Source organism: Corythoichthys intestinalis, chromosome 10 (assembly GCF_030265065.1).
Source record: "Corythoichthys intestinalis isolate RoL2023-P3 chromosome 10, ASM3026506v1, whole genome shotgun sequence".
Taxonomy (NCBI): Eukaryota; Metazoa; Chordata; class Actinopteri; order Syngnathiformes; family Syngnathidae; genus Corythoichthys; species Corythoichthys intestinalis.
Genome location: NC_080404.1, coordinates 33,315,853 through 33,329,468, shown reverse-complemented (window position 1 = coordinate 33,329,468; position 13,616 = coordinate 33,315,853). Strand labels below are relative to the sequence as shown.

The 13,616-nt window shown below is 37.7% G+C and overlaps 1 protein-coding gene across 2 annotated transcripts in view; it reads left to right on the top strand.

Moving 5' to 3' along the window:
* Nucleotides 1-13,616, top strand: part of sorcs3b (sortilin related VPS10 domain containing receptor 3b) — a 144,640-nt gene that overhangs the window by 66,448 nt on the left and 64,576 nt on the right. For both annotated transcript variants that reach the window (XM_057848541.1, XM_057848542.1), the window contains 2 exons: nucleotides 946-1,010; nucleotides 4,812-4,930. In XM_057848541.1, coding sequence (XP_057704524.1) covers nucleotides 946-1,010; nucleotides 4,812-4,930 — 184 coding nt within the window. The remainder of the gene's footprint in view (nucleotides 1-945; nucleotides 1,011-4,811; nucleotides 4,931-13,616) is intronic.

Below are 13,616 nucleotides of genomic sequence, written 5' to 3'. Positions count from 1 at the left end.
ACCTGTATTGCAAAAAAGTATTTATTTTCATCAACTTCTATACAGGTAGTCCCCCTTTATAAAGCAGATCAAATGCTAGTCATGTTCACATATTGTCCTTTTTTTCCCTCCTCTTGAGCACAAACACAACACAGCTTTTGTCGCTGCTGTCAGGTAGTCAAATTGCTCGGAAACAAGCCAGTGAATATTCATACTAGCGTGTTTATTTCCCTTTCTTACTCTGTGTCGTCACACCTGTTGCTGCTGTGGATGGAAATGAAACTTCTTGAGAATAATTGACTTTCTCGTGAAAATATTTTCATTACGTAGTTTAATCAAGAAATATACAGCCTTTATTTCGATTTACTTATTTAAATCATTTTTTTGTAAACATGACGTTTTACTTAACTTAATGAGGATGAGTGTTACAGATAAAAATGGATGGATATGTTTTTACCCTGAAAATATGTAAATAAATATATATATAAGTTAAATGCAAACTTAAACCAGTTTAAAATGACAGTTTTCTTTTTTTGTAAATATATAACCTTATTCACCTATAATTTAGTGTTGTCATTTCCTTTTTTCTCAAGATGATCCAAATAATCCTTTGTACATAGTACAGTAAATGTACCTTGACGTGTGTGCACTATGTATGTTTACATCATGCTGCTGTTTTGAAAGAACATTGTGGACTAATTTGCTGCATGAACACCATTCAATAATAATTCACAGTTGTACAGTACCTTGAAGAACAGCATGTCTTTTTGTTGTAAGCCCAACAATATTGCAGTAATTTTAAACTGGTACATTCTGTGCTTAAATCACCTGCTGTTTACTCCGCTCTTCCCTTGTTGGTCTCCTACTTTGGTGAATTGAAATATAATAGGCACTCATTTACTGGTTCAATTATGGATTACAGATTGCGGAATGACAAGACTCTCCATGTTGTCTTCCTTCCGTCAGGGCCGTAATGGGGCTGGACAGAGAGTCAGACGTGGTCCACATCGAAACGCGGGTCGCCAAAGGCCGTAAGTGCAGCACGCCGAGGAACCGCTCGCCTTTTATTCAGTGCGAGGTCGCTGGCTGGTTGTTCTCCCTGAAGTGCACTAAAGCGAAATAGGTGCAGCTGACAAAAACTGCAGGGGAAAGAGAGTTTTAGAGTTGATGAATGTTTCTTGGACTTAACGTGTCCCCGGCGTGTCGGCCTTTCAAATGTACGCTACTCTAATGCGCAGTTGCTGCAATCGCAAGCTTTGTCTTTATTGCTGGAATGATACTCACAAGCCACATGTGGCTTTCATGTTTATTGTGTGAGTTGCCGAGGCATCTTTCACTGTACTGAGCTTTTAATTAACATCTGGGGCCAGACCCGGACACTAGGTGCATCTGCAAAGTGCTCCTAATGCCTCATTTTTTCCACATTTTATCTTAAAACCTGGGTGTCAAACCACTTTTGTCACGGCTCACATCCTAGGTTTGATTTGCCTCACCATTTTAGAGTGAAAATCATACATGCTACATTGATTTATGAGTTTAATTGGTAAAGTGGTCTACCAAATCTAATTTTACCATTTAAATGACATAAAATGTAGGGGTGATCCGATCCGATCAGTGTCTTATGCAGCCAATTCTGATCATCTATGAGTGAGCTCTGAGGTTTAGCATTTATATCATCTTAATCACACAATTTTTCTTAAATTTAGTCAAATAATTGTCTCCATCTTGTTTTGAGTGTTAAAGACTAGTTATCAGATTAATGTGTCGGATTATACCATTTGCTTTAAGTAATTTTTTTGTTGTTGTTCTTATTAAGCCTATACTGTACATCTAAAAGTTGGTCATTTTTCCTCTAAATAAAGAAAGATTAGCTTTCAAATAATGTTTTGACCAATATCTATTATTGAATTAAGAACATTTCTGACAATCAAGCTTTTTTAAAGCTTAAATATACTAACTTTTTGCTTAAAAGAAATCTGTTAAACTTACTATCAGTGAGCTATTTTTCTTATTTCAAGAAATCTTAGTGAGTAAAATTTACTTGAAGAAGTGGCAAACAATTTACCTTATTTCTTGTAGATTTACACTGAAAACAAGGGAATTTTACTAGTTTTAAGGAGGTGTGTTTTTGCATCGTACAATACCCATTCCAATCAGAAGGATTCCACTGCAAATTTACAACGTCTTAAAGCAACACTAGGTAACTTTTCAACCTTTATCAAATATTTTCATAACATTTGTTATAATATGTGGACTGACAACTAGTTTAATGGCACCTCTATATCTTGAGGTGGTCTGTATCGCTTTCACCGGCACTAATTAACTTTGAGGAGGGTGGCAGGAACCCTGCCACGCAAAAAAACTACCAATGTGCTAACTGCTTAACGGCATATGTCACTTCCCCCTTCCCCCATTCATTACAAAGACGGATGTCGATACAAACGCTTTCGTGCGAATGCTGCAAAGTTGGCAGAGCAACAAAAGAGGCCAAAAGTTTTGTCTGAGGAGGTAAAAAAAACAGAGGCTACCAGGATATACAAAATAAACATTGGCCCGGCTTTCACCTGCTGGCGTGACGTCCCCCCCATGCCTGACGAGTTCTGGCCACACTAAGCCACACAGTTGCTAACCGTCATAAGCTGTTGTTTAGCCACAACTGGATTCATTACCTTATTATTATTTGTCCTTCACACAGCCGCTGGAAGAAATGTTGTTTAATCCATCTGCTGGCGACCGGAAGATTGATCTTTGATTCGTTGATGATTTTGGGAATAACGGGGATAATGGGAAACCCAGTCTTCCTGAAAGCAAAACACTACTACTTTTGTCCACCGGCGCCGCTAAAATCGACCAAACTGAAAAGTTACAGTTTTGCTTAAAACGGAATACTTTTCTTAAATCTAGTCAAATAATCTTCTCCATCTTGTGTTGAATGTTAAAGACAAGTTAACAGATTAATGCAACAGATTATTCCACTTACAAGTAAATATTACTTTTTGTTCTTATTAAGCCCATACATCTAAAAGTTGGTAATTTTTAACCTAAATTTAAAAAAAAAAAAAAAATCTTTCAAATCATATTTTGAATCATAGCTATTCTTAAATCAAGAACATTTCAACATTTCAAATCTTTTTTTAGGATTAAATATACTAATGTATTGCTTAAAATAAGTCTGTTAATCTTATTTTCAGATAGACATATTTCCTATTTCAAGAGAGTAAAATTCACATGAAGCACAGGCAGATATTTTAACTCATTTCTAGTAGATTTACACTGAAAACAAGGGAATTTAACTAGTTTTAAGCAGGTGTGTTTTTGCAGTGTAGGATTAAACGTAGGGTACATGATCTAAATAAAAAGAACCCATAAACTCAATTTAACAAGTTGGCTGCCAATGACAGCGAGAGTTCATTTCATTGGAGTTCGAAAATCTCTCCTCATCACTGGAAGCAACAAGTTAATTTAGACGCTAAAATATACTGTAGACTTTATAATGATATTGACGGGACACGGGGCGTGGGGCCAATTAATAGGGGACCAATCTCCATCAAAGCTGACCAAGTGGAAACACAGACAAAGAGCTTTTTATATTGAAAATTCTTGCGAATAAATGCCTAAATCCCTGAATTCTTCATTGATATGGTCGTAAAACAGTCTCAGTTCTTTGTTAAAAGAGCAAAGAACTGGGCAGTTAGCATTTATTTTACGTAAATATGTCGAATGTACTGCTAGTCTTTAAGCCACTGTAGCGCCGCCTTATCACCAAAAAGAGCTTTTTCCGTTTAAGATTATTGTCTATAAATGCTTAAATCTCTGAACTTTGTATAGGTATGGAGGTAAAACAGTCTCGATTTTTGGTTAAAAGCAACAACAACAAAAAAACATGCAGTTAGGTATTTTACGTGAATATTGCGAACTAGGACACCAATGCCACAGCGGCTAATTTCTCCCATTGATTTTTTTATGCATGCATGGTACGAAAAACATAATAATTATCTTGAATCCTTGAACAAATCACTCATGAGACAATCCTTCCTGTTTGTATTCGGTATAACTTTTATACTTTTTCAACCTAAATCCGGCATTAGATCGCTGGGTGCGTGTGTTTGAGAATAACTCCTCTTGATGTGGGCAGGCCTTCTACTTAAAGGAAGTGTATGACAGAGGTGACCCATCAATATAATTAAGAAGTCTATGCATATACGTACATATAATATGCTAGTCAGGGAATAGATTTTTTACTTGGACACTGCATGTAGTATCGCAAACACCAACAGCAAAAACATAAAAATGAGTTAAAAGCATTGAACTTATTGGCTGCCAATTTGACTCCCACTTTGAATGAATTGGTCATCTATCAATGTCAATAGCGGGCAATGAGTTAATTACAATGGGAAAAAAATGACCCATAATGGGATGTCCACACATATATATTTTATAAATTACCAAAAATAATCACTTGCCTCTTAACAAATTTAGATTATTTGTACTTGTATTACTAATTCAAAAGGACACGAATTAGAACCATTCTAAGTGAAGTATTTCATTAACCACTATTTTAACTCCTTTAGAATAATTGATGTTCGGAATAGGAAGATTATAATTGGTGGTTGCATCCCTTGTGAAATGCCATTAATCACTTTTAAATTTAAGAACATGCACTTAAACAGTGCTGCCCAGTGTTGTTACTATTTACCTTCCAGGGTACATTTACAAGATTTGATGACCTACAAGCACACTTTGCCGGCCATCTCCAGTGTATACAAGCACAACTTGAGGCTAAATGCTGCTAATTTACTCCTGATTGATTTCCTTTGGCATGGTCTTCGCAGGTGCTCAGTACGTGAAGTGCCGAGCCCAGCGGTGCACGGAAGCCAACCGTCAGTACCTCTTCCCAGGATACGTGGACACCAACTCGTTGGTTGTGCAGGATGAATACGTTTTCACTCAGGTCTGAGCAACGATAAATTGCTTTGTCCTTTTTATTGCTCTTCGAGGTCATCTTTGCACCCTGCACTTGTTTTTCCGCTCGCTCTACATCCAATTCACGCTTTTCCATCAAAATCCTCATCATGGCTTCCTGAAACACACCTGTTCCCCAATGTGCGTTTTGATTATGTTTCAAGTCATCTTTTGTCGTCAAGTCACACTCACACACACAAACACGAATTTTGAAAAAAAGTGTTTCTCAACTGAAAAAGGTGGGAAATGAGCTGTAAATAAAGTGCATCGTGCCCTTAATGCCAATCACTTAGCGTGTGACTCCAATTAGACAGCAGCCGTCAGAGCCATTATTAGAATTAAATTTTCCAAATGACCTCCGCTCATTGATTTCCATCCGCTGCTAAGCCATTCTTCTCCTGTTTGCATCCTTGATGCATTCACTCATACATGTTAAACTGAAGCAAAAGAAGAAGCCAGGGCTACATTTTTGCATATTTTAGTCCAGAGATTCTCAACGCAAATACAGACGTAGCAGGCATCTTCGATGGAGACATTGTTTTCCCGCATTTATCATTTTTGAGACGATAAAACAGTTGTTTTTTTTTTTAACCATTTTGAAGCCTCATTATATATGGCGGAAAACTCAGACAAGACTGAAAAAGCAGTTGCTGCTCTTGCACTCCTCTGTAAAGTGATCCTCTACCTTAAATACATGTAGGCTCTAATAAACCACAATTGTTCTCTTGTACTGAAATATGTTGTTAGAAACACATAAAATGATAAATCAATGGCAATATTTTATAATTTTTACTACATATTTTGACCGTTAGTTGGCGCCATGGTTTGCGGGCTCGCAGTGATGACGTCATTGGGATCTTTCCAAATGTGTAGCGTGTTCAACAATTGCTTATTGCTGCCTAAACTCGCGAAGTAAAATGCCATGATGTGCTGCTTCTGGATGCAATTTCCAGTCAAATGAATACAAGGGGAGTGAAGTGTGTGGTCAAGGTGGAATTATTATTTTTAGTGAATAATTGTGCATAAGAGGAAGCTTCTCCCCCTTTTTGGTCCCTGTATGCACGTATCCTACCCACCAAATCCTTACAACTGGCGCCCGAACATTTTTCCTGGATCCTCAGTCAAGTAAGGGATCCGTCTATTTTCTGGATCCGACGGTCCCACCGCGTCTGCAGTATTGGTTGCGGATATGTCTATGTTTTTTAATTCATCGGTCCCACAGCGGCTTTTCGGATCAGTCTATTTTGGGGAATCGACAGCCTGATCGCGGCTGCAACATTGCCACGGGATTGGTCTAATTCCTGGATCTTCGAGTGAGTAAAAAACGCGGATTTGGATTACGATTGCCATCCTTTTTTTTTTTTTGACTATTCGTGGGAGTTTTCCCCAAATCATACCAAATAATCAAAGCACTATGGCACGCTACAGTGACGACAGTGACTCTGACATGGACCTTACAACAATGTTGGAGTTCGTTAGGGAACGCGTGTTTGCGTACTGCTGAGCTCCTGAGTGAAGAGTTGTTAAGGTGGAAATATTATTTTTTGTGAATATAATTTGTATAGGTGGAAGCTTCTCCCCTTTTTGGTACTTTTATACACGTATCCTACCTACCACGCGTTACAGTGTACAAGACATGGATTACACAAGGTGTGCTCTTTGGCCTGTACTGTATGTAAAGCACATGACAGCTCTGGATGCTAACAATCTACATAATTATATTGGGATAAGTTTGAAAACGCAATATGCTTCCCTTGAATATCTGCTAATAAAACCGGAGTTCCCAACAGCATACACTCTCCCTCCCAACTGGAGTTCCCAACAGCATACGCTCTCTAGCTCTGTTGTCATTGAGACTTTTGCCCAACTTTTGTCTTATCAGGTATTTGCTGCACGCATTTTTCCCTGAAACTCGTCTTGTGAATTACCGACAGTGCTGTCCTGCTCCTCACTTTTCAGATCTGGTTCAAATAGGAAGGATAGAACCGACGACATGTTGGGAAAGCTAACGAGTGCCACATTGGAATTTCGGCAACGGGCCCGGTGACGTCACGCACTGCAACGAAACAAGAATGGCGACCTATCACTTAAAATAATTTTACAAACTTTATTAAAACAAAAACATTTAGAGGGGTTTTAATATCAAATTATTATAACTCAAACTAACATTTATCTTTTAAGAATTACTTGTCTTAAAAATAGAGGATCCCTTTATAAGAAACTGTTGTATTTTAAGCCAAAACAACTGTTGTGTTTGATAGAACAATATGTCTATATGCTCCAGTTGCGGATTCATGGCGCACTAAGCCCCCGAACTATTTTTGATTTGTCTGTTTTACCCTGAAAAACCCCGTTTACAGATGTCACGCAAACCGCTTTTGTTTCGACCCAGCCATGAAACGAAGGTAATTAATTATATTTATTATTCAAAATGCCTGTTGTTTTTAGCTTTGAATCATTAACTGATGTCTCATACTTCGTTAAAAAAAAAAAAACGACTTTAAAAAATGATTCACTCACATATTATATATGCATATATATATAAACTTTTAAACAAATTATGTCACAATGAAAAAAATGGCGTCTGTAAAAAAGTCAAGGATATCTACCTCATAACTATCGCTTAATTGTATTTTTTTTTTTTTTTGTTACTGTCGCATTTTCTCCGATATGTTAGATGCTAAATGATCGATCCAAACAAAGAAAAATTGGGGGAAAAAAAGGTAAATAAATGAAAAAGAAAATCTCGACCACTCCTTTATGTCTGCGATTTCTGCATCGCGACCCTTGTTATATTACCATGTTTCACCCATAAAATCCCCCAAAAATCCAGCTGTGGCCATTCACAGCTGTGTCTTGACATTCAGTGATGCATGCTACATGGAGGTTTTGGATCGAAACAAGGTAAGCACGCGATAATATCTCGTTAAATGGCGTCTGTAATTCTGCTCTCGCGTGCTCTCACCTCCAGATAGGGTTTTGCTGAACATTTTTTTATTTTTTAAAAAGGCCCTCCTGTTCAAAATTTTTCTTTCCCCAGAAAATTGAGATTTTAAGCTTTCCAACAATGTATCACACATGCATTTCGGACAATTTTAAAAGTTCAGTTTTAAAAGGCCAAATTGGGGGTCTCAGAGCGGAACTTCAAGTCACCTTAGTGTTTTCCGCCATATAATTTGCAAATTTTTTTTTTGGGGGGGGGGGGGGGGGGGGGGGCACTTGATAACACGCTCATCAGGACATTCACAGTTTAAAGTTATGATACACTTCACCATTTAGTAGGATGACAAAGCTGCCTGTCTCAAAAAATGTGTCTTTCAAAAAAAAATCATTGTCGAAATCTGGAAGGCTTCTACTGTTCTTTAGGGCTGCCACAATTAATGGACTAATTAAAAGTAATATATTATCAAATCAGTCACCACGTATAGTTATATCAATGCATGCAATGCTAATAGACATTGTTTACCAAAAAATTATCCAGATCATCTTTGAGCAGTTTAGGAGTAGGAATGATTCCCCCCCCCCCCCTATTTTTGCATCCGAGTCCGAGTCACCTGATTTTGAAAGTCGTCCGATACCGAAAAAAAAGAGTTTTGTTTTTATTTGAAAAAGTTCCAAATATGTTGCAGTTCTGCAGTTTTTACCGGACTTCCTCTTCCGCTTCCGGGATTGTGGAGTATAAAACATATGTACACAGTGGTACCTTTACATACAAATTTAATTCGTTCCAAGACCTAGTTTGTAAGTCGAAATAGTCATATGTCGAGCGGGTTTCATCCCATGAGAATACATTATGATTCGATTTATTCGTTCCACAGCCCAAAAACCTAAATCCTAAATCCTCAAATAGCAATTACACATAACAAAACAATTAAATTATAAATACAAATCATTATAATAACATAATATTATTGCTGTCGGTTGTGTTTTGCATGCTGTTCCTGAACGCACCGTGTGACTGACGACAGAGTGACAGAGATGCATTAGAATGGGAGATCGTAGACATATTCCGGCGGTATTATCGAGCCAGGTTACTGACGTGCACACCACGTGCATATTTTTCTATTATTTTCTTCGTAATTTAAATGGTAAGTGTCACCGTTTTCCCTATTTCACTACCTGCACTAACTTTCCTGGGACCCATGTTGATTTCTCACACAAGAAAATCTGGCGTACGTCTGTCTTGCGGCAAAACAATGAAATTACAACACTTTCATAAATCATAATATTTCAACCATGTCGTGACAAATGTCGAGACAAATGACAAGTCAAATTTTATGTCGGATGAAAGAATCGTATGTAGAAGCGATCGTATGGCGAGGTACCCCCCGTATATTTTAGTGTCTTTTGGCAATGCCATTGTACTGTATTTCTGGATTATTTTGTTACTTTTCAGCCCTTAAAAATAAAAAATATATTTAAACTAGGCCTTATAGATAATGGGAAAAACTAACGTGATTTTTTGGGGGGGAGGGGGGGGCGCGATATTAAAACTAGATGAATTTTCACCCGATAACTTGAATAGCTCTGTTTGGGATAGGCCTGAACGATATTGGAAAAAATTAACATTGTGATACTGGTATATATTCCAAGGCTCCACACTTACTTTTTGCACTTGTTGCACTGGTGCGCCTAACATTTATCTTATGGTGCACCAACACAAAATGTAAGCAAACCCACATTTTTTATCGTATCACCTTTAACGCCACATTTTAATCACTCCATAAAATTCATATGATTCATATGAGTAAGTCCACTCAAATTCACTCAAGCTGCCGAGAACTGCCTCTCACTTACACAATGAACGAGATGGCACGTCACACTTCAGACTGGGCTGCAAGTTTAATGATGATTAACACATTCGTCCCTTTAATCGTTGAGGTACCAGGGCCTCTCTGTCCTTTTAATCATCATTAACCTTAAGTCCCAAACGGCAGCTACACTGGTGACCAAGAAAAACAGATACGTCGCGCTGCTTAGCAGGAGAGACAGTGAGAGGCTGTGGCGCTATACAAGCATGAAGCAGAAAAATATAAATGTATATTATTTATTTAAAAATCCAGTCCTTTTCACCCGATTCTGATCCTCTGAAAAATGGCGCGATCGGCCCTATTTCCGATCAAATAATTAGATCAGGGCATCACTATTTAGGAGTGAATATGTCTTATTTTTACAGTCCTCGATGAAACAGACTAATAAGCTCTATAATTAATCAAAAAAAGATATTTCTAAACATCTGATTTTGCTTCGGAAAATATCGATACAGTTACAGACTATTATTCATAGTCCAAGTTTTCATCCATTCTCCAGCTAAACTATTAGGCCCATTGTAATGTAACGGGTAATATTGTGATTATTACACACCCAGCTCACAGGATTTTTTGTGTGTTAATCTTTCATTGATTTCAATTTAGGGTTTGAGGTAAAATAATTTTCAATTATCTGAATTTGATGTCACACTGTAGAATCGAACAACTTTTTGACTTGACTTTCAGAGACATCCGAGAATTTAATCTTTGCCAACTATGATTGTTTTTTTTTTACCTATTACATTACGTAGTACATTAGTTCCCTGCAATAGTCTTGAAGTTCAATTTTAAATGGGTAAAACTGTAGTAGATGTTTCAACAGTGTTTTAAAAATTCATATTCTGGTTCCAGTTCAAGTGAACATTGGTTCATTTGCATGAGGGAAGTAAGTGTTTCTTCCTAATGTTGTGTTCTTTTGCCTTGCTTTTTTTTTGTATGTGACTTAGTTTTTTGTTGGTTATCACTAGGGCTGTCAAACGATTAAAATGTTTAATCAAGTTAATCAGAGCTTAAAAATGAATTAATCGTAATTAATCGCAATTCAAACCATCAATTAAATATGCCATATTTTTCTGTAAATTATTGTTGGAATGGAAAGATAAGACACAAGACGGATATATACATGCAACATACTGTACATAATTACTGTATTTGTTTATTATAACAATAAATCAACAAGATGGCATTAACATTATTAACATTCTGTTACAGCAATCCATGGATAGAAAGACTTGTAGTTCTTAAAAGATAAATGTTAGTACAAGTTATAGAAATTTTATATTAAAACCCCTCTTAATGTTTTCGTTCTAAAAACGTTTGTAAATTTTCAATCAAAAACTAAACTAGTAGCTCGCTATTGTTGATGTCAATAATAATTATGGTGCTGAAACCCATAAAATCAGTCGCACCCAAGCGCCAGCAAAGGGCGGCAAAACACCAAAAAACACAAGTAACAAGTGGAAATGATACTTTGCTGTCATTTTAATCTGTTTTAGCGGGGCATGTGCGTTATATGCGTCAAATATTTTAACGTGATTATTTTAAAAAATAATTAACGCCCGTTAACGCGATAATTTTGACAGCCCTAGTTATCACATAATCAAGGTCAATCGTTTAAATAAATTGTTAAATTGCTCTATGGAGTGAGTCTGCTTTGGGGTTCCAGATGAGGAGTTTACCTCCCATTACACGCTGACTTTTGAAATAATTGAATATAATTGTGTCGTATTGTATTTTCATTTATGTATCTAGCCGCAGATGTAATCTTTTAATTTAAAACGATGTTGCCGAAAGGACGGCAGTATTGGCGGTGACCTAGTTTCACTTCATTCGCAGACTTGATTGGAATGTCTGCATCATAAGACTGAAAAATAAATAAATATATTTGAGCCCGTGTCAGAAACGGCCATTCAATAAAATTGCATTTTAGCCGAGATGAGATCGCGAACGTCGCGCCGGACTCGGCACATGACGGGCCCCCGCCGACGACTTTCCGGTGACTTTCATTGCCGGGGGGGCAGTTGGATTTAACTTGACAAAGAGTAATGAGGTTATCGATTGGGGCAACAACCAAATAAGCAGTCTTCAACACCTCTACGCTCCCGCGGGAAGAGAAGCAACGGCCGAGTGCAACATCCTCAAAAATGTGGCCTTAGAATAAGCAACTCATTGATTTTCGATAGATTATTCCATTAGAGCCCTAATGTAGTGTGTAGGGGGACAAACACCATCCTTCTAGTTGATTGGAAAATAAGCAAGCTAGCTCGCGTACGCTGGGGCCTCTAAGTGGATGGGAAAGCGCAAGTGCATTAAGGTCCTCCACACACACCGTAGATAAAGTCAACATCATTTCCAGCGCCTCTTAGCGACACACTAATTGAGATAATGATGAGTTTCTGTTGTGCTTGCATTTGGCTGTGCTCTTGACACCGTGTGAAACGTTTTGGAGAGTAGTCATACATTGTGAAATAAATGCAGTGCACCTCCTTCAGGAGACACTTTGGACTCTGCGTCCTTATTTTGCAGCATCTTGGGTGCCTGCAAATTTCTCTCACATTTTTGAAGGAGCAAAAAAAGAAAACTCCTGTCCCATTTTAGTATTTTTTTTTTTATCAGGCAGCCTCCATAGAAATAAATACAAAGTTGTGTTCATGTTATGTCAAGTTATTTAGTGAAGATACAAGGAGTGTTGCTGTCAAAAGTTTAGCAATGCTACAGTTGCCCCAGTTGTTATTGACATGTTGAAAGCATCTGAGTCTTATTTAGTCGTTCTAGTGAGTTCTCCCTCCTCTTGTGCCACTCTGCCTGTCAAACCCGCAAGTCAAAGGCACATTTTTTGAACTCTCGTTATGCTTCGCCGACGGGGTTTGTCACTTTCCTCCAGTAAAGACACACAAATGTCCTCACTGAAAAGTTAGGACTCTGCTCTTGTTAAGCACTTTATATCATCAATGTAATGCTCCCCAGGTGGCTTTACAGCAGAAATTAGATACAGTAGATTACGCATTGGCAAAACACAAAATTTAAACTCCATTTACGTGTGCATGAAAAATGTAAAAATTGGATATCAGGCTGTCCATTTGTGCTTGTGGTGAGCTTTCCAAAGCTTGAAGGATATTTGAAATCCCGTTAGAATTGATGAGGTAATACCAGTTTACAGTGATCCCTAATTTTTCGCGGTCAATGGGGACCAGACCCCGCCGCGATTAGTGAAAAACTGCAAAGTCAAAAAAAAAAAAAAAAAATTTTTTTTTTTAAATTTTTTTTGTGTGTGTGTGTGTGTGGCAAGGCGAGGCAATTTTATTTGTATGGCACAATTCAACACAAGGCAATTCAAAGTGCTTTACATCACATGGAGATCCACGAGCAGAGATAATATGATTTGTGAAAATCACATTAAATCAAAGGAAAGTTCAAATAAAGCCAATTGAAACAGGAAATAAAATTATACATAAAAATCACATTAAATCACGAATAGAGTGAAAACACTAATATAATTGAAATCAGAAATAGAAATAAAGGAGAAAATGAATAAAAAGCAAATAGCTTGAAATTTTTAGCGTGGAACTTCAAACTCGACGCTGTTCTAGTTATAGAGTCTGGCGAGCCGCGGATCAAATTCCCAGGGCGGAGCAAGCCGCAGCAAACAGACAGCGGAGTGGACCAATCAGCGACGGGGGGACGTGACGTTGGTAAAATGACAAGAAACTCTGGCGCGAGGACGTAAACATACGAGGAGAGCGGAGAACGGATACGTTTATTCAACATGGCTAGCGCGAGACAGACTGTTGGTTTTAGCGACTCAATGTGTTTTTGGTCATTTAAAACAGAATTTACCGCGGATAGGAACATATTCTCGGCTCTCCT